Below are 22,387 nucleotides of genomic sequence, written 5' to 3' on the forward strand. Positions count from 1 at the left end.
GAGGGGAGAGATTTAAAAGAAACCCAAGAGTTAACTTCTTTACACAGAGGTTGGTAAGTACCTGGAATGAGCTGCCAGTGGAAGTGGTCGACGCAGGTACAACTGCAACATTTATGAGGCACCTGGGTAGGTACATGGAAGGGAGGGTCCTGGAGGGTTATGGGCTGAACATGTCCAATGGGCCTACTGTGGTTGGCATGGACCAGCTGGGCCGGAATCAGGGAGTACCAGGCCCTGTGACATTACAAGTTGTTTGTATTAACAAGCTACACTTGCATTCTGTTCCAAATCCTATATTTCACTATGTTTCTCAACACTACAGAGAAAGTGACCTCATTATTTCACGCTCTGTTCAATCAATTTTTGTTTCATAATTTTAGATTTTTTCTGTAATCTCTAACCTTCAATTTTTTGAAGCATGTTTACATTTCTCCATCCTACACAGAATCATGGAAAATCTGTGGTGCCCCATAAGGATTCCAAATCTTTCCTGTAACTTATTCGATACTAAGTTCACATTTTCATAGAGATAAATTATAACTCCTCACATTTTATCTTCCACATCTACAAAGAGGTAGCAGTTGTGTATTGCCTGTACCACATGTTCCTTCGCACTTTCACCGTGCACAGCTTCCTTTCATTCAAAGTATAAATCAGGTTCAAATGACAAATCTTACCAATTCACATATGTTTCAGAATGTATTCCCACACGAATCATTCTGGGCCATTTCTCACCAATTACCAGTATCCCTCTACAGTTTGTTTTTATTTTTGTATTAGTTAAACTTCACAGTGCTCTGCATTAAGGGATCAAAAGAAAAAAATGGGGGCAGCAAAAGTGCTGAGAGAACAAAGTTGAATGGATGACTGTTTCCCTTTGTGAATTAATAACTCACTAAAATACTGTAGGAATCTACAATTTTGCACCAAGCCATGTAATCAAGACGGAATATTGATTTTTCAACAATCAGTTTTTTTTTCCCTCCCAGGAGGCCCCCTTGAGGTTAATGTTAAAACTATTTTTTAAAAGCACTGACAAATATATTTCAGGATATGCCACAAGTATACTTATATTCAGAACTCAACAAACACATTAAAATCCTCAAGTAAACAGATCTGAGGTGTCAACTTGGGTTCTTCACATCCAATGATTTAAGGAAAACATCTTCCCCTCTGTCATCAGTTTTCTGAATGGACATTGAACCCTCGAACGCCATCTCACTACTTTTTACCCCCACTTTTAGCATTATTTAACATGTATATTTCTAGTTTTATTGCTTTTCAACTTTAAAGACCCTACTGTTTTCCAAGATGTTATTATTAAGCAGAAAATAATAATAAGAATTTCTCACATACCGGGATGGACTTAACAGCTCCTGGCTCTTTGAGAGAAAAGACATGCAAATATAAGTGACCATAATACTTCAGTATCATTATGCAATGATCATTGATCAGCTCCATATCGATTAGTTTATGTTTGTCTTTGACTGCATAAACAGTCTTCCAATTCTGCATTCCAGATGAAGAAATTGGAGCTTTCATCAGCTTAAAAACAAAACATTAATGATTTGTAAGAGTTCCCTTACAAGCACTATTTTCCCCCCTCCTACCATTCCACACAGGGAACAAATACAATGCACCCAAATTTCCAACATGTGGGTTCTGACTAAGTAAATGAATGGTCAAAAACTACAAGTAGAATACACCTGAATTGTATGGAGTATATGCTTAAATTCATGATATTTCAGTTAATGACAGAAAATTAAAGTCTGAAAAAAGAAAATTTAGAGAGCTGGATAGAAAGCCGAGATGCACGACCGACAGAGTAGTAATCTTGGGATTGCTGCCTGTGCCATGCACCAGTGAGGGCAAGAATAGGATGATTTGGCAGGTGAATGCGTGGCTGAGGAATTGGTGCAAGAGGCAGGGTTTTAGATTTATGGATCATTGGGATCTCATCTGGGGAAGGTATGACCCGTACAAAATTGACAGCCTGCACCTGAAATGGAGGGGGGAGGGGACTAATATCCTTGTGGGGAGGGTTTAAACTAATTTGGCACGGGGATGGGAACTGGAGTGATAGGGCTGAGGATAGGGATGCATAGGTAGTGTATAGTGAAACTGTCAGGAAGGACAGGCAGATGATGGGGCAAAATTGCTGTCAGTGGAATGAGTTGCATTAGGGTTAGGGACAAAATTGAAAAAGGTGATGAATACAGGAGAGAAGGTGTGAATTTTTAATCTATGCAGTATACAAAATAAGGAAGATGATCTTGTAGCACAGTTAGAGATTGCCATGCATGACATTGTGGGTATCGCGTGGTCATGGCAGAAAAACAATTGTAGTTGTGGGCTTAATATGCAAGGATACACAATCTATCCAAAGGACAGCCAGGCAGGCAGAGGAGGAGGAGTGGCTCTGCCAGTAAAAAATGAAATCAAATCTTTAGAAAGATGACATAGGACTGGAAGATGTACAATCCTCATGGGTAGAGTTAAGAACTGCAAGGGGAGTTATTTTAGAGACCCCTGAAGAGTAGCCAGGATGTGGTCTACAAATTACAACGGGATATAGAAAAATATGTCAAAAAGGCAATCCTACATTAGTCATGGGGGATTTTAATAGGCAGATAGATTGGGAAAATCAAGTTGATGCTGGATCCCAAGAGGGAGATTTTTGGAATGTCTCTGAGGTGGCTTTTTGGAGTATCTTGTGGTTGAGCTATACTGGAATGGGTGTTGTGCAGTGAACTGGAACTGATTAGGGAGCTTAAGGTAATGGAACCCTTAGGAAACAGTGATCATAACATGATCAAATTCACTGTGAAATCTGAGAGGGAGAAGCTTAAGTCAGATGCATCAGTATTACAGTGGAGTAAAAGGAATTACAGAGGCGTGAGAGAAGATCTGGCCAAAATTTATTGGAAGGGGACACCAGCAGGGAAGATAGCAGAGCAGCAATGGCTGGGGTTTCTGAGAGTATTTTGGAAGGCACAGAATAGATAAGTCTTAAAGAGGAGGAAGTATTCTAAAGGCAGTATGACAGAACCGTAGCTGACAGGGGAAGTCAAAGTTGACATAAGAGAGGGCATATGATAGAGCAAAAATTAATGGGAAGTTAGAGGACTGACAATTTTTTAAAAACAGAAGTCACCTAAAAAAAAATAAGGGGGGAAAAGAGGAAATATGAAGATAAGCTAATCAATAATATCAAAAATGATACTGAAAGCTTTTTCAGATATATAAAGAGAAAAAGAGAGGTGAGAGTAGATATTGGACCTCTGCAAAATGACACTGGAGAGATAGTAACGGGGGACAAGGAAATGGTGGACAAACTAAGTATTTTGCATCAGTCTTCACTGTGGAAGACACTAATAGTATGTCAGAAGTTCGAGAGTGTCAAGGGGCAGAAGTGAGTGCAGTTGCTATTTCTTGGGAGATGGTGCTTAGAAAGCTGAAAGGTCTGATGGTAGATAAATCACTTGGACTTGATGGACTACACCACAAGGTTCTAAAAGAGGTAGCTGAAGAAATTGTGGTGGCATTACTAATGATCTTTCAAGAATCAAGATTGTGGCATGGTTCCAGAGGACTGGAAAATTGTAAACGTCACTCCACACTTCAAGAAGCAAGGAAATTATAGGCCAGTTAACCTGACCTCAGTGGTTGGGAAGAAGTAGGAGTCAACTATTGAGGATGTGGTTTCGAGGTACTTGGAGGCAGATGACTAAATAAGCTAAATTCAGCATGGTTCCTTTAAGGGAAAATCTTGCCTGAAAAATTTGTTGAATTTATTTCAAGAAATAACAAGCAGGATAGACAAAGGAGAATTACCAGATGTTGTGTACTTGGATTTTCAGAAGGCCTTTGACAAGGTGCCACACGAGGCTGCTAAACAAGATAAGAGTAAGGGTGTTACAGGAAAGAAACTAGATAGACAGATAGATAGATATACTTTATTGTTCCCGAGGGAAACTGGGTTTCGTTACAGCCGCACCAACCAAGAATAGAGCATAAATATAGCAATACAAAAACCACAATCAAACAACAAAATGCAAACTGTGCCAGATGGAAAATAAGTCCAGGACCAGTCTATTGGCTCAGGGTGTCTGACCCTTCACGGGAGGAGCCGCAAGTTCGATGGCCACAGGCAGGAACAACCTCCTGCACCGCCCAGTGTTGTATCTCGGTGGAATATGGCTGAAGTCCAACAGTAAAAAGTTCAATATTCGGTCTACAAACACGTTCCTCGATCGTAATATGACCCGGATTGCGCCATCAGTTGTTAACCAGGTGCAAAGGTGCAACGGAAACTAGCATGGACAGAGCATTGGCTGATTGGCGGGAGGCAAGGAGTGGGAATAAAGGGATTCTTTTTGGATTGGCTGCCAGTGACTAATGGTGATCTACAGGGGTCTGTGTTGAGACAGATTCCTTATACAGTGGCATGCAAAATACACTTCCCAACACTGTATTCTCCTAATCTGTCTAACTCCATCTGCAGCCTCTCTGCTTTCTCAATTCTACCTGCCCCTCCACCTGTCTTTGTATTGTCCACAAACTTGGCCATAAAGCCATCAGTTTCATCATCCAGATTGCTGACATTCGACGTACAGTGGCATGCAAAAGTTTGGGCACCCCGGTCAAAATTTCTGTTACTGTGAATAGCTAAGCGAGTAAAAGATGAACTGATTTCCAAAAGGCATAAAGTTAAAGAGGACACATTTCTTTAATATTTTAAGCAAGAAAACATTTTTATTTCCATCTTTTACAGTTTCAAAATAACAAAAAAAGGGCCCGAAGCAAAAATTTGGGCACCCTGTATGGCAGTACTTACTGCCTTTGGCAAGTATCACAGCTTGTAAACACTTTCTGTAGCCAGCTAAGAGTCTTTCAATTCTTGTTTGGGGGATTTTTGCCTATTCTTTCTTGCAAAAGGCTTCCAGTTCTGTGTGATTCTTGGGCCGTCTTGCATGCTCTGCTCTTTTGAGGTCTATCCACAGATTCTCGATGATGTTTAGGTCAGGGGACTGTGAGGGCCGTGGCAAAACCTTCAGCTTGCGCCTCTTGAGGTAGTCCATTGTGGATTTTGAGGTGTGTTTAGGATCATTATCCTGTTGTAGAAGCCATCCTCTTTTCATCTCAGCTTTTTTTTTTTTTTTTTTTTACAGACGGTGTGATGTTTGCTTCCAGAATTTGCTGGTATTTAATTGAATCCATTCTTCCCTCTACCAGTCAATGTTCCCTGTGCCACTGGCTGCAACACAAGCCCAAAGCATGATGGATCCACCCCTGTGCTTAACAGTTGGAGAGGGATTCTTTTCATGAAATTCTGCACCCTTTTTTCTCCAAACATACCTTTGCTCATTGAGGCTAAGAAGTTCTATTTAACTTCATCAGTCCACAGGACTTGTTTCCAAAATGCATCAGGCTTGTTTAGATGTTTCTTTGATCCTTTTGAATACAACTTTTAGGCCGCAATGAGCAAAGGTATGTTTGGAGAGAAAAGGGTGCAGAATTTCATGAAAAGAACCCCTCTCCAACTGTTAAGCAAGAGAAAGACAAAGACAAATGATGATGGAGACAGCAGCCAGAGAACTGCAAATGAATACCAATAAATTGATCCACTTGACCCGAAACAGGAGTGTGTGGGCCATGGCAGTCGAAGCTCAAACTGAGCATGGCACCTGTTGATGATGAAAAGATGGAAATAAAAATGTTTTCTTGCTTAAAATATTAAAGAAATGTGTCATCTTTAACTTTATGCCTTTTGGAAATCAGTTCATCTTTTACTCGCTTAGCTATTCACAGTAACAGAAATTTTGACTGGGGTGCCCAAACTTTTGCATGCCACTGTACGTCGAATGTCAGCAATCTGGATGATGAAACTGATGGCTTTGTGGCCAAGTTTGTGGACAATACAAGGACAGGTGGAGGGGCAGGTCGAATTGAGAAAGCAGGGAGGCTGCAGATGGAGTTAGACAGATTAGGAGAATACAGTGTTGGGAAGTGTATGATCATGCACTTCATAGTCATACTTTATTAATACCGGGGGAAATTGGTTTTTGTTACAGTTGCACCATAAATAATAAATAGTAATAAAACCATAAATAGTTAAATAGTAATATGTAAATTATGCCAGGAAATAAGTCCAGGACCAGCCTATTGGCTCAGGGTGTCTGACCCTCCAAGGGAGGAGTTGTAAAGTTTGATGGCCACAGGCAGGAATGACTTCCTATGACGCTCTGTGTTGCATCTCGGTGGAATGAGTCTCTGGCTGAATGTACTCCTGTGCCCACCCAGTACATTATGTAGTGGATGGAAGACATTGTCCAAGATGGCATGCAACTTGGACAGCATCATCTTTTCAGACACCACCGTCAGAGAGTCCAGTTCCATCCCCACAACATCACTGGCCTTACAAATGAGTTTGTTGATTCTGTTGGTGTCTGCTATCCTCAGCCTGCTGCCCCAGCACACAACAGCAAATATGATTGCACTGGCCACCACAGACTCGTAGAACATCCTCAGCATCGTCCGGCAGATGTTAAAGGACCTCAGTCTCCTCAGGAAATAAAGATGGCTCTGACCCTTCTTGTAGACAGCCTCAGTGTTCTTTGACCAGTCCAGTTTATTGTCAATTCATATCCCTGGGTACTTGTAATCCTCCACCATGTCCACACTGACCCCCTGGATGGAAACAGGGGTCACCGGTACCTTAGCTCTCCTCAGGTCTACCACCAGCTCCTTAGTCTTTTTCATATTAAGCTGCAGATAATTCTGCTCACACCATGTGACAAAGTTTCCTACCGTAGCCCTGTACTCAGCCTCATCTCCCTTGCTGATGTATCCAACTATGGCAGAGTCATCAGAAAACTTCTGAAGATGACAAGACTCTGTGCAGTAGTTGAAGTCCGAGGTGTAAGTAGTGAAGAGAAAAGGAGACAAGACAGTCCCCTTAGGAGCCCCAGTGCTGCTGATCACTCTGTCGGACACACAGTGTTGTAAGCACATGTACTGTGGTCTGCCAGTCAGGTAATCAAGAATCCATGACACCACAGGGAAGCATCCACCTGCATCGCTGTCAGCTTCTCCCCCAGCAGAGCAGGGCGGATGGTGTTGAACGCACTGGAGAAGTCGAAAAACATGACCCTCACAGTGCTCGTCCAGGTGGGCGTAGACACGCTTCAGCAGTTAGACGATGGCATCCTCAACTCTGAGTCGGGGCTGGTAGGTGAACTGGAGGGGATCTAAGTGTGGCCTGACAATAGGCCAGAGCAGCTCCAGAACAAATCTCTCCAGGGTCTTCATAATGTGGGAGGTCAGTAGAAAGAATAAAAGCGCAGACTATTTACTAAATGGGGAGAAAACTAAAAAAACCCAAGGTGTAAAGGGATTTTGGAGACCTTGTGCAGGATTCCCTAAAGGTTAGTTTGCAAGTTGAATTGGTGGTGAGGAAAGCAAGTGCAATGTTGGTATTCATTTCAAGAGGATAGAATATAAGACCAAGGATGTAATGTTGAGGCTGTATAAGGCAGTGGTGAGTCTTCACTTAAGTACTGTAAGCAGTTTTGGGCCGCTTATTTAAGAAAGGATCTGCTGACGTTGGAGAGGGTTCAGAGGAGGTTCACCAGAATTATTCCAGAAATGAAAGGCTTATCATGAGCATGTTTGATGGCTCTGAGCCTGTACTCACTGGAATTTAGAGAAAAGGGGTGGGGGGGGGAGGTCTCATTAAAACCCATCAAATTTTGGTAAGACTAGACAGAGTGGATGTGAAGAGGATGCTTCCTTTGGTGGGGGAGCCTTGAACCAGAGGGCACAGTCTCAGAATAGAGGGAAGTCCCTTTAGAACAGAGATGAGAAGGAATTTTTCTAGCAAGACAATGGTGAATCTGTGGAATGCATTGCCACGGATGGCTGTGGAGGCAAAGTCATAGAGTATATTTAAAGCGGAGGTTGGTAGGTTCTTTATTAGTCAGGGGGTCAAAGGTTGCGGGGAGAAGGCAGGAGAATGGGATTGAGAGGGATAGTAAATCAGCAATGGAATGATGGAGCAGACTCGATGGGCTGAGTGGCCTAATTCTGCTCCCATGTCTTATGGTCCTAACAGTGCAAATTGATGTGCAGTTTCTTTAAAATATTTTCTGTGCTGCTTTTTGTAGTCACAGAACAATTAAAATAAGTTTTTTTGTTTTTATTCCTGGGTATCTTTACATAAGAAATAAGAGTAGGAGTAGACCACTTGGCCTTCCTAGGCTGCTTTGTCATTATCATTATCACACTAAAAAATTAGTTCAGCAGTTATCTGAATATCAGAGCAATCCACCATTATTGATCCAACTAGGACCACAGCTTTTGCATTGGAGTAAGATTTAAATCCACAATTTCTGAATGCTAGGATTGGCCAGGCTAACTCCAAATTTATAAATGTTATTTTATCTAATTACCAAAAAATTAAGGGAGTATAATTAATCAATATTAATTACTAATACAGATGTATCAGTATTACATTGGAGTAAAGGGAATTACAAAGGTATGAGAGAGGAGTTGGCCAGAATTGACTGGAAAAGAACACTGGCAGGGATGACAGCAGAACAGCAATGGCTGGAACTTCTGGAAGCAATTCAGAAGGCGCAGGATAAAAAACATCCCAAAGAGGAAGAAGTATTCTAAAGGCAAGATGACACAACCATGGCTAAGATGAGAAGTCAAAGCCAAAGAGACAGCATATTATGTAGCAATAATTAGTGGGAAGTTAGAGCATTGGGAAGCTGTTAAAAACAGAAGGCAACTAAAAAAGATATTAAGGTAAAGATGGAATACGAAAGTAAGCCAGCCAATAATTAAGGTAAAGAGGATATCAGAAGTTTCTTCAGATACATAAGGTGTAAAAGAGAAGTGAGAGGGGATATGGGACTGCTGGAAAACTATGCTGGAGATATAGTAATGGGAGACAAACTGAATAATAAGTATTTTGCATCAGTCTTCACTGTGGAAGACACAAGCAGTATGGTGGAAGTCTGGTGAGGAAGGCAAATGCGATGATAGTATTCATTTCAAGAGGACAGAATATAAAAGCAAGGACATAATGTAGAAACTTCATAAAACCCTGGTAAGGCCTCACTTGGAGTCTTATGAGTAGTTTTGGGTCACTTATCTTACAAAGGATGTTCTGAAACTGGAGAGGATTCAAAAGAGTTCATGAAAATGATTCCAGGACTAAATGGTGTGTCATGTCATATGAAGAATATTTGATGGCTCAGGGCCTGTATCCACTTCAATTGAGAAGAATGACGGGTGACCTCATTGAAACCTATCGAACGGCGAAAGGCCTCGATATAGTGGACGTGGAAAGGATGTTTCCTATGCTGGGAGAGTCTAAGACCAGAGGACACAGCCTCAAAATAGAGGGGTATCCTTTTAGAATGGAGATAAGGAGGAATTTCTTTAGCGAGAGAGTGGTGAATCTGTGGAATTCTTTGCCACAGGCTGCTGTGGAAGACCAGTCTCTGTGCATATTTAAGGCAGAGGTCGATAGATTCTTGATTAGTCAGGGCATGAAGGGATTCAAAGAGAAGGCAGGATATTAGGGCTGACAGGAAAATTGGATCAGCCGTGATGAAATATTAGAGCAGACTCGATGGGCCAAATGGCCTATTCTGCTCCTATATCTTATGGTCTCATATGTGTATTCATTATTGATCAATGAACAAATTTCATTGTTTGTCATATTCTGCAGTAACTGATTTCTTTCCATTATCTTTCGAAGATAATCATTTGACATAGCAGATGTGGTTGGACTACAAACCACCACATTTTGTTACAGCTCTACAGGAAGAACGTCGTAGCACTCAAGATTGTTGGAGATTTGAGCAGAATAAAGCCAGAAATGGAGAATTATCATAATGAAGAGACACAATCTAGTCTAGTGTGGTTTTGTTTGGAAGAAAAAAAAAGGGAAGATTTTGAAGAGGAGTAAAAGTATTCAAGAAGCTTCAACCGCTTAAACAGAAGAGTTGTTTCACTGAGAAGTAGGTAACTAGTGGACACAGATTTAAGTAGGAGCATGTGAGGACAGGGAGTAAAATTATTTCACTTGGTGAATGGTGAGGGTCTGGAAATTACTGATTGAAAGGTGGTAGCCATATTTTAAAAGGTACTCGGACGAACACCTAAAGAGTAATAATTTAAAGGCTATGTACGGAGAGCAGGGAATGAGCACTTGAAAACAGTAACTGCAGGATTACAGACCAAGAACAGAGAATTGGGCTTAATTTTTCATCAAATTGTCTTGAGCTCAGCATCTTGGAAATATCCTATTTTGTCACCATAGACTCCAAGTCTAGGCTTGGACCACTCCTGAGGTATTGTGTACAGTTCTAGCTTTGCTATCTAAAGAGAACTGAACAAGAGAAAACCTGCAGATGCTGGAAATCCAAGCAACACACACACAAAGTGCTGGAGGAATTCAGCAGGCCAGGCATCGTCAATGGAAATGAGTAAATAGTTGTAGAGACCCTCCATCAGGACAGGAAAATAGATGGAAGTTTAGAGTAAGAAGATGGGGAGAGGGGAGGAAGTAGTAGGTGATAGGTGAAACTGGGAGAGGGGGTGGGGTGAAGTAAAGAGCTGGGAATTTGATTGGCGAAAGAGATAAAGGGCTGGACAAGGGGGAATCTGATAGGAGAGGACAGAAGGCTATGGAAGAAAGGAAAGGGGGAAGGAGCACCAGAGGGAGATGATGGGAAGGTAAGGAAATAAGGAGAGAGGGGGAAATGGGAATGGGGAATGGTGAGGAGGGGGGGCAATTAGCAGAAAAATCGAGAAATTGATGTTATATTACAAGGTGTTGCTCTTCCAACCTGAGTGAGGCCTCACTGTGATAGTAGAGGAGGCCATGGACTGACACGCTGGAATGGGAATGGGAAGTAGAATTGAAATGTGTGGGCACTGGGAGATCCTGCTTTTTCTGGCGAACGAAGCAAATAAGCTCGGTGAAGTGGTCTCCCATTCTCAGTCGGGTCTCACCGATATACAGAAGGGAGCAGCGGATACAGCAGGTGACCCCAAGAGACTCACAGGTGAAGTGTCACCTCACCTGGAAGGACTGTTCGGGGCCCTGAATGGTAGTGAGGGAGGAGGTGTGGAGGCAGGTGTAGCTGTTGTTCCACTTGCAAGGGTAAGTGCCAGGAGAGAGATCAGTGGGGAGGGACGAGTGGACAAGGGAGTCGCATACAGGAGCAATTCCTGTGGGAAGTGGAAAGTGGGGGGTGGAAGGATATGCTTGGTGGTGAAACCCCAATGGAGATGGTGGAAGTTGCGGAGAATTATGTGCTGGATGCGGAGGTTGGTAGGGTGGTAGGTAAGGACAAGAGCAACCCGATCCCCGGTGGGATGGGGGTGGATGGGGGTGAAAGGAGACGTGCGTGAAATGGAAGAAAGCTAAAGTTGCTCTGGAAAGAGTTCAGTGATGTTTTCTCAGACTGGTTCCTGGTCTACTATTCTCGAGTTTAGGATAATTATAGGTGACCTCATTGAAATATACAAAATGCTTAAAAGATGCAAAGATAGATGCAGGGAGGATATATCCACTGGCTGACAGGTCTAGGCCATTTAGTAATGAGATGTTGAGAAATTTATTTACGAGTTGGTGAATCTTTGGAATTAAACACACTGGAGATCTATGGAATTCCAGTCACTGACTGCAGTAAAAACTCACATCAGCTTTTACTGAATATCAGAGTAATTCAAAGAAAGGGCAGGAGAATAGTGTTGAGGTGATCAGCCATGATCTTATCCAATGGCAAAGCAGTCTAGAGGGGCTAATTGGCCTACTCCCACTCTACTTGGCATCTGGTTTTTGGATCAAAATTTAAACAAGACCCTACTTGCTAAACATTATTTAAAGATCATAAGCTTTCATCTAAAATTATCACAAATATTCATCTCTCAAACAACAAACAGGTTATTTGTGTGGGATCACAATGCTTGGAAGTGGGGCGCCAGGACTCTTTAAATTATAACAGTGACAACTCTCCAACAGTGTATCACTTGACGAATAGATCTCTAGGTCAGTTTATTCAACCCATCTGGAGGATGAACTTGTCTTCCAAATATGTTTTAATTATATTACACATCAATATGTAGGCAAGATGTTTATATTAATTTGAACTTACTCCATACTCTTTTGAGGCACCAAAATTGGTCAGAATATATAACTGGTTTTTCCAGTGTTCCACATGATAAATGAGATCAGGAAGTCGCTCTTGCACAACCCTGGCCAACTCCAGTGGATGCATTCGATCAATTAACCAGACCTCCGAACTATTCTTACTGTTGCTGTTGATGGTGATGAATTTTCCATCCTTGCTACAGGTTAGCTCCACAAAAGACCTTAAAAATAGAAGAAGGATTTCTTTAGACCACTATTTTGTCAGTGATTTAACTGAAAACAGGTTAGAAACAGACTAAGTCCCACCATTGGAAGAATGGAGGGGTTGTAGCCCAATCTTTAAAGTACATATTGACATGCTGCAGCTTGTAACATTCCTACCCCCATTGCTGGACAATACTTCCCCCCCCCCCCCCCCCGCAAGTACTGAAACAAATTCGTTTTGAATTTACGTACGAATTAATTTAAGAATGAAGGACGAGATGGAATGAAGGAAGAGAATTCTGCTATGTAAAGGTCAATAGACATCCAAATCTGGGGCATTGCTTTGAAAGTACATTGCAATTACTGGAATAACAAGAAAATGACTGAGCACCTTTGAATGAGCAGTCTCATTCAAACACCAATATGACCAGGCTTTGTATGTCTTGTTCCAGCTTTGTCATACCTGATATCATTCTCTTTGTAAACCATTTCAGATGTTGCTCTCTGGTCTCCCAGCAGGAGCCTGAAAACTTGTTGCGATTGAAGTTTCTCCAAAATGGTGTAGAACAAGCAGTTATCTGTGGCCCATTCTGTAATAGAACAAAATGTTGCTTGCTGATTTTAAAGCAAAGACTTGCAAAAGTACATTAACTGCTTTGAGTCCCTGCTTCTCACTAGCTCTTACTCAAGTCTCAGATCTTTATCTATGGTCCCACCTCTCCTTTAAGACTATCACAGTGTTGCATAACCTCAATCTGCAGCAACCTTCTTCATTCAAATATTTTCTATCTCAGCCTCACATTGTCTGTTCTGACCCCATCCCAAGACTCAGAGTGAAAATTGCTGTGCAAATGGAAAATTATATGGAAGTGATAATGTGCAGGCTCCCCACAGCCCATGTCCATCTTGCACAAGGCACATACAGCAGAATCTAATGCCATTGGGGCATCAGATAAGGAGTTCAGATGGCTTGCTAATTATGGTTGGAGATGGTTGCAGGCATCATTGGATCAGGTCCGTTTGGTAGGTCAGGCATGCAAATTATGGTCCAAAATACAGAGACAGCAAAGTGAGAGCGAGAATGAGCAGTGCAGGCAAAAGCGGCAGCACTCCGCAGCAATAAAGGAACACTCTACTGGATGAGGACTCACCAAAACTAAATGCTTTTGGCAAAACGTGTGCCACCACCGGCTCTGAATCAAGCTTTACTACAACACAAGTGGGTTCATCTGATGGCGTACATATGCTTGAAGCCAAATACTTCTGATTTGGTGAGACTCTGATGCGCTGAAATTGAGCATCTTTTGTTTGAACAAACTGTAGCTGATCCAGGCAGAGAACAACTTCAGGAGAACCTGTGGACACAAGTAATGTTTTATAGTGCAGGATACAAAACAGATCAGTTAAATTCGCAAACACAAGGAAATCTGCAGATTTCTATTCAAATGCCTATTCTGGTATCTGTCCCCCACTTTTCCTTCGCTACATCGATGACTGCATTGGCGCTGCTTCCTGCACGCATGCAGAACTCGTTGACTTTATTAACTTTGCCTCCAACTTTCACCCTGCCCTCAAGTTTACCTGGTCCATATCTGACACCTCCCTCCCCTAGATCTTTCTGTCTCTGTCTCTGGAGACAGCTTATCCACTGATGTCTACTATAAGCCTACTGACTCTCACAGATATCTGGACTATTCCTCTTCTCACCCTGTCTCTTGCAAAAACGCCATCCCCTTCTCGCAATTCCTCCGTCTCCGCCGCATCTGCTCTCAGGATGAGGTTTTTCATTCTAGGACGAGGGAGATGTCCTCCTTTTTTAAAGAAAGGGGCTTCCCTTCCTCCACTATCAACTCTGCTCTTAAACGCATCTCCTCCATTTCACGTACATCTGCTCTCACTCCATCCTCCCGCCACCCCATTAGGAATAGGGTTCCCCTGGTCCTCACCTACCACCCCACCAGCCTCCGGGTCCAACATATTATTCTCCATAACTTCCGCCACCTCCAACGAGATCCCACCACTAAGCACATCTTTCCCTCCCCCCCCCCACATTCCGCAGGGATCGCTCCCTACGCAACTCCCTTGTCCATTCGTCCCCCCCATCCCTCCCCATTGATCTCCCTCCTGGCACTTATCTGTGTAAGCAGAACAAGTGCTACACATGCCCTTACACTTCCTCCCTTACCACCATTCAGGGCCCCAAACAGTCCTTCCAGGTGAGGCAACACTTCACCTGTGAGTCGGCTGGGGCGATATACTGTGTCCGGTGCTCCCGATGTGTCCTTTTATATATATTGGCGAGACCCGACGCAGACTGGGAGACCGCTTTGCTGAACATCAACGCTCTGTCCGCCAGAGAAAGCAGGATCTCCCAGTGGCCACACATTTTAATTCCACATCCCATTCCCATTCTGACATGTCTATCCACGGCCTCCTCTACTGTAAAGATGAAGCCACACTCAGGTTAGAGGAACAACACCTTATATTCCGTCTGGGTAGCCTCCAACCTGATGGCATGAACATCGACTTCTCCAACTTCTGCTAATGCCCCACCTCCCCCTCGTACCCCATCTGTTACTTATTTTTATACACACATTCTTTCTCTCACTCTCCTTTTTCTCCCTCTATCCCTCTGAATATACCCCTTGCCCATCCTCTGGGCCCCCCCCCTTGTCTTTCTTCCCAGACCTCCTGTCCCATGATCCTCTCGTATCCCTTTTGCCTATCACCTGTCCAGCTCTTGGCTCCATCCCTCCCCCTCCAACTTTCAAAGCCCTTACTCACTCTTCCTTCAGTTAGTCCTGACGAAGGGTCTCGGCCTGAAACGTCGACTGCACCTCTTCCTAGAGATGCTGCCTGGCCTGCTGCGTTCACCAGCAACTTTGATGTGTGTTGCTTGAAATCTGCAGATGCTGGACATTCAAGCAACACACACAAAATGCTGGTGGAATGCAGCAGGCCAGGCAGCATCTATAGGAAATTGTTCAGTTCTGAATCATTATATAGCTCTTACACAAAACTGCATTATATTGGCACTCAAGGTACTATCTTTCCACAAACATTTCCCTTTTACTACAACTTGCATCTGGAGCAGTAAATCTGGATATTACAGAAATGGCATGAAATTCTTTATAGACATAGACATAGAATAGTACAGCACAGTACAGGCCCTTCAGCCCACAATGTTGTGCCGAACCTCAAACCCTGCCTCCCATATAACCCCCCACCTTAAATTCCTCCATATACCTGTCTAGTAATCTCTTAAATTTCACTAGTGTATCTGACTCAGGCAGTGCATTCCACTCACCAACCACTCTCTGAGTAAAAAACCTTCCTCTAATATCCCCCTTGAACTTCCCACCCCTTACTTTAAAGCCATGTCCTCTTGTATTGAGCAGTGGTGCCCTGGGGAAGAGGTGCTGGCTGTCCACTCTATCTATTCCTTTCACGAGACGACTAATAAACAACTCAAAGCAACACAAGCAGTAAAACTGCATCTCCAGGGACACACGTACACAAGAGATTCTGCAGCTGATGGAAATCTTGAGCAACACACACAAAATGCTGGAGGGATACAGTAGGTCAGGCAACATCAATGGAGGAGAATAAGCAGTCGATGTTTCAGGCCGAGACCCTTCATCAGGACTGGTAAGGAAAGGGCAGAATCCAGAGGTGGGGGAGAGGGCGTAGTAAAGGCTGGCAGGTGATAAGTGAGACCAGCTGAGGGGGAAGATCGGGGAAGCAGCATAAAAGGGCATGATCTGGGCAGCCAGGAGGTGTTTGGTGGAAGAGACAAAGAGCTGAGGATTAAGGAATCTGATAGGAGAGGACAGTGGACAATGGAATAAAAGGAAGAAGGTGAAGCTCCTTTTGATTTGCCGAGACTGATTTGGGAAATGATGGGCAGAAAAGGAGTAAGAGAGCAACTGAAGTGAAAAAACAAGGGGGATGGGGTGTGGAAGAAACATAGCGAGTTGTTACCAGAAGTTAATAAGATTGATATTCATGCTGCCAAATTGGAGACCACCAACACAGCCTGGCTTTGGTGTGGGGGAGGCCCTGATCAGATATGTCAGTGTGGAATTAAAATGCGTGGCCACTGGGAGATCATGGCTGTTGTGCTGGATGGAGTGAAGATGCTCAATGAAGCGAGCCTTTAATCTTCATTAGGACCTTGCTGAGGCCAGACAACAGCTCTTGGACACCTTCTCTTACCTACCCCTGAACCAGAACCCCACTGGTAATGTTCCCAGACTATCTCTGCTATACTAACACTACATTGGTGCCGTTTCCTGCACCCATGCTAAGCTTGTCAATTTAATCAACTTTGCCCCCAACTCCACCCCGTCCTCAAATTTCCTTGATCCTTATCTGACACCTCTCTCCCCTTTCTTGATTTCTGTCCCCGTCTCCGGAGACAGCTTATTTATTGACATCTTCTATAAACACAGCAACTCTCACAGCCTTGTCTTTACCTTTTCCCACCCTGTCACTTGTAAGAATACTATCCCCTTCTCTTAGTTCCTCCATCATATCTGCTCTGAGGATGAGCTTTCCATTCTAGGACATCAGAGAAGTCACATTTTTTCTAAAAAAAAAAAACCCATCATGTGAGGCACATCTTTTCCCTCCCCTCTCCTCTCTGTTTTTCACAGTGATCACTCACTCAGCAACTCCCTTATCCACTCGTCCCTCTCTAACAATGCCCCTCCTGGCAATTAACCATGCTAAGTGCCACTGCCGACCTTCTCCCTCACCATCATTTAGCACCACAAGCAGTCCTTCCGAGAGAGGGGGTGCTTCACCTGCAAATCTGTTTGGGTCATTTATGCACCTGGTGCTCCCCACGCGACCTCCTCTACATGGCGAGACTCGGCGCGGATCGAGGGGCTGCTTCGTTGAGTACCTTCACTTCGACCACTAGAGCAACCAGGATCTCCCTCTAGCCACTGATATCAATTCCATTACAATTCCTGGCACTGATCTGTCTGTCTACTGCCACGATCAGGCTAGACACCAAGTTGGAAGAGCAAGTTAAAGGAGCAAGTTAAATCAAGTCAATTTGACCTCATAATCAGACTTGGTAGTCTCCAACCTGATGATATGAACATTAATTTCCCTAGCTTCCAGTAACCACTCCCTAAATAGCATTCATTTTCCCCCTTTCTGGTGACCCTCTCACCCTTCTCTTCCCCTCCTCCATGCTTATGATCTGCCCATCACCCCTCCCTGGTTACCTTGCTCCTTCCCTTTAATCCATGACCCACGGTCCTTTCCTATCAGATTCCTTCTTCAGCCCTTTACCTCTTCCACCTATTGCTCTCCAGCTTTTTATATCATTCGCTTTCTTCTCCCCCCTCCCCCACCCTCCTACCTACCTTTCCCCTCACTTGGTTTGTTTCTGAATTCAGCTTCGACTCTCCCTCGTCCAATTACTGTTTTATTCTGGCTTCTGCCCCCTTCTTTTCCAGTTCTGATGAAGGGCCTCAGCCCAAAACATTGACTGTTCCTTTCTCACCATAAGACCGACTGAGATCCTCCAGTATTTTGTATGTGTTGCTCAGCTCCAATAACCCAATACCTGGTGCTGTCTGTGTGGAGTTTGCACTTCTCCCCTTTGACTGCATTGCTTTGCCCTGGGGGCTTCCATAGATGAGCAGATTGGTAGGTTAAATGATCATTGTAAATAGTAGAACCTTGGGGAGAGGGGAGGGTATATGGAGTAATGCAGATGACACAGAAATGGTCAGTATTGACTTGTTATTTGCCTGAGATCAAAATGTTGCTTTTACATTACCAGTGGAATCTGACAGCCTGCCAGTGAGACACATGAGCCTAGGAATTCAGCAGTGATGGTGGGGAGGTTAAAGACAGCATTCCGCACAATAATTAAAGTATGACTCTTCTGACACAGGACGAAGTTCGAATATCACACTGCTTAATGGCCTGCTGAAGTGGTGTTCAGACTGACAGGATTATCCCAACACTTCCCTTCACACTGCCCCATTTGCAGAGTGTGGGAAGGAGAGCACCAGGCGCGTCTGCGATCAAGCCCGGTGGGGAGAATGGAAAGGACAGTGTGTGGTGGGGAAGCAGGGGAAAGAGTTCAAAGGCGAGAAGGTAGTACTCTACTGAACTAGAGAGTTTCCAACTCTACTGAATAAGAAAAAAGCTTATTCAGACTGTGCACAACAGCAGATGCACCTCAAGATAACAGTACCACACATCATTCCTGAAATGGAAATTACATTTTTGGTGAATGAAAATTACAAGCAGGATTTCTAGCTGGAGGAGGTCGACTGCATTTCCGGAGGGCTGATTTAACATGGAAATCACTGCAGTCATGTCCCAACATGGAATTAACTGGCACTCTTCACTTATTTCCAAACGACAAAGAAGAAAGCCATTCAGTTTATTCAGTCTTATGTGCAAACTCTACAAAAACAGTACCAGAGGGCAGGATTGAATCCAGTTCACTGAAAGTTGTGTGACAATGTCATTCATTGCCTGGTAAAAGTTTCCTTCAATATCTGTTTCCAAATGCTAATTGAAAAGAGCTTCGCCACGAATTGATGGAATCACGCCAATTCCAGAAACACAGCTCAACATAAGACAACACTGTAACGAGCCACGGAAAAATTAAATACGTTTATAAAACATTAGCTATATGAAAATTACTCTAAATTTACTGTCACATTTATCTAGATCTTTAGAGGGGAAAATCAACTCTTACAGATTTGTGAGAAACTGCAGATGCTGCTGGAAACACATTGTTGGAAAACTCAGCCAGGCAGCATCCATGGAAGCAAATGCTTCTGGTCGAGACCTTTCATTTACACAAATTTGACCAACATTAACAGATCATCTAAATGAACAACAAGTTACTGTTTCACTCAGAAAAGCTTCCCACACTATCTAGCGACCCAAGCCCTCAATTCACTTGCACTTTTCTCCAATCCAGTGTGCTTTATTTCAGAATCAAATTTATTATCACCGGCATCTGACATGAAATTTGTTAACTTAGCAGCAGCAGTTCAATGCAATACATAATCTAGCAGAGAGAAAAATAATAATAAACAAGTAAATCAATTACATATATTGAATAGATTTAAAATAATGTGCAAAAACAGAAATACTGTATTTAAAAAAGTGAGGTAGTGTCAAAAGATTCAATGTCCATTTAGGAATCAGATGGCAGAGGGGAAGAAGCTGTTCCTGAATTGCTGAGTGTGTGCCTTCAGGCTTCTGTATCTCCTCCCTGATGGTAACAGTGAGAAAAGGGCACGCCCTGGGTGCTGGAAGTCTTTAATAATGGATGCTGCCTTTCTGAGATATCGCTCTCTAAAGACGTCCTGGGTACTTTGAAGGCTAGTAACCAAGATGGAGCTGACTAGATTTACAACCTTCTGCAGCTTCTTTCGGTCCTGTGCAGTAGCCCTCCCATACCACACTGTGATGCAGCCTGTCAGAATGCTCTCCATTGAACATCTATAGAAGTTTTTGAGTGTATTTGTTGACATGCCAAATCTCTTCAAAGTCCTAATAAAGTATAACTGCTGTCTTGCCTTCTTTATAACTGCATTGATAAGTTGGGACCAAGTTAGATCCTCAGAGATCTTGACACCCAGGAACTTGAAGCTGCTCACTCTCTCCACTTCTGATCCCTCTACGAGGATTGGTATGTGTTCCTTCGTCTTACCCTTCCTGAAGTCCACAATCAGCTCTTTCATCTTACTGACATTGAGTGCCAGGTTGTTGCTGCGGCACCACTCCACTAGTTGGCATGTCTCAATCCTGTACGCCCTCCCGTCACCACCTGAGATTCTGCCAACAATGGTTGTATCGTCAACAAATTTATAGATAGTATTTGAGCTATCCCTAGCCACACAGTCATGTGTAAATAGAGAGTAGAGCAGTGGGTTAAGCACACACCCCTGAGGGTGTTAATCGTCAGCGAGGAGGATATGTTATCGCCAATCTGGTTAGGAAGTTGAGAATCCAATTGCAGAGGGAGGTACAATGTTGTTACAATGTGGTTTCGTCTACACTGGAGAAACCAAACGCTGATTGTGTGGTACTCTGTGGAGCACCAAGGTTCAGCTCACAGTAGCGACCAAAGCTTCCAGCTGCCTGCCACTTTAATTCATCGTCTCACTCTGACTTTACTGTGATCACCTTCACTGTTAATGAGGCCCAACATAAGCTTGGGGAACATCAGCTTATCCTCCACCTTGGTACATTGAACTTGTTGTTGTTGTTATTCCTCTCTGTACCTCGTGGCGCATCGGGTGGGAACCTTGCCGTTTCTTTAGCATTTTGTTTGTTGTTTTGTTTTAAAAAAGCCGGGTTGCCAGCTCAGCACTAAACCCAGCACAAATGGAAAGCGTGCAAGCCTTGCAGTCTAATGCTGATGTCACTCCACCACTGGCCAGAACATTCTGACATATTCTGTACTTACTCAAAATCACATTCTCCAATTTTAAAACGCAAACAACAGGAATTCTGCAGATGCTGGAAATTCAAGCAACACACATAAAAGTTGCTGGTGAACGCAGCAGGCCAGGCAGCATCTCCAGGAAGAGGTGCAGTCGACGTTTCAGGCCGAGACCCTTCATCAGGACTAACTGAAGGAAGAGTGAGTAAGGGATTTGAAAGTTGGAGGGGGAGGGGGAGATCCAAAATGATAGAAGAAGACAGGAGGGGGAGGGATGGAGCCAAGAGCTGGACAGGTGATAGGCAAAAGGAATATGAGAGGATCATGGGACAGGAGGTCCGGGAAGAAAGACAAGGGGGGCAGGGGGACCCAGAGGATGGGCAAGGGGTATATTCAGAGGGACAGAGGGAGAAAAAGGAGAGTGAGAGAAAGAATGTGTATATAAAAGTAAGTAAATAAGTAAGCAGACTGGGAGACCGCTTTGCTGAACACCTACGCTCTGTCCGCCAGAGAAAGCAGGATCTCCCAGTGGCCACACATTTTAATTCCACATCCCATTCCCATTCTGACATGTCTATCCATGGCCTCCTCTACTGTAAAGATGAAGCCACACTCAGGTTGGAGGAACAACACCTTATATTCCGTCTGGGTAGCCTCCAACCTGATGGCATGAACATCGACTTCTCTAACTTCCGCTAATGCCCCACCTCCCCCTCGTACCCCATCTGTTACTTATTTTTATACACACATTCTTTCTCTCACTCTCCTTTTTCTCCCTCTGTCCCTCTGAATATACCCCTTGCCCATCCTCTGGGTCCCCCTCCCCCCTCCTTGTCTTTCTTCCTGGACCTCCTGTCCCTTGATCCTCTCGTATCCCTTTTGCCTATCACCTGTCCAGCTCTTGGCTCTATCCCTCCCCCTCCTGTCTTCTCCTATCATTTTGGATCTCCCCCTCGCCCTCCAACTTTCAAAGCCCTTACTCACTTTTCCTTCAGTTAGTCCTGACGAAGGGTCTCGGCCTGTAACGTCGACTGCACCTCTTCCTAGAGATGCTGCCTGGCCTGCTGCGTTCACCACCAACTTTTATGTGTGTTTCTCCAATTTTAGGTTACTCAGTCTTTATTACATAGCCCTACTACTAGCAATATGACACAAAGCACCATAATAAGCTTAGCTTCAGCGACTCCCTTGGTTTTCAGGCATGGGGAAGGGATGGGTTGCACAAACTCATTTCCCAGTTCAGGCTCAAACACAAAACACTATACTTGGTATGGCTTCCCAAAGGTACTCCTGACTGCTGAGAATGTGCAGCATTTTTATGTGTATTTCTAATTTCTCGACGGTACAATAAAAAAAGACATCTCCACACAAGTTTACAAGGTTGGGATTGCTACAGAGCCATTTAATTTTAAGCCTTTTAGAGTCTCATTGGGAAAATTCTCAATGATCAGTTTTATAGAAGATCTATGATTCAATATCCTTGAGGCAAAACAGCCATTCTCCCATTATAAAGTTAGTTTGTGGCTTCAACTGGGTTCCAATGTTATGTGATTTCTATGGTGATTTATTATAAT

General features: G+C 43.6%; 1 protein-coding gene across 6 annotated transcripts in view; it reads right to left on the reverse strand.

Annotated features, from left to right (window-relative positions):
• The window catches only part of prepl (prolyl endopeptidase like), a 73,466-nt gene that overhangs the window by 45,295 nt on the left and 5,784 nt on the right, over positions 1–22,387 (reverse strand). For 5 of the 6 annotated variants that reach the window (XM_072264984.1, XM_072264986.1, XM_072264983.1 and 2 more), the window contains exons 4-8: positions 13,531–13,734; positions 12,843–12,969; positions 12,180–12,396; positions 3,835–3,891; positions 1,357–1,545 (exon numbers count right to left, since the gene is read on the reverse strand). In XM_072264984.1, the coding sequence (XP_072121085.1) occupies positions 1,357–1,545; positions 3,835–3,891; positions 12,180–12,396; positions 12,843–12,969; positions 13,531–13,734 (794 nt within the window). The remainder of the gene's footprint in view (positions 1–1,356; positions 1,546–3,834; positions 3,892–12,179; positions 12,397–12,842; positions 12,970–13,530; positions 13,735–22,387) is intronic. The other variant, XM_072264985.1, reaches the window with a different exon arrangement.

This window comes from Mobula birostris, chromosome 8 (assembly GCF_030028105.1).
Source record: "Mobula birostris isolate sMobBir1 chromosome 8, sMobBir1.hap1, whole genome shotgun sequence".
Classification (NCBI taxonomy): Eukaryota; Metazoa; Chordata; class Chondrichthyes; order Myliobatiformes; family Myliobatidae; genus Mobula; species Mobula birostris.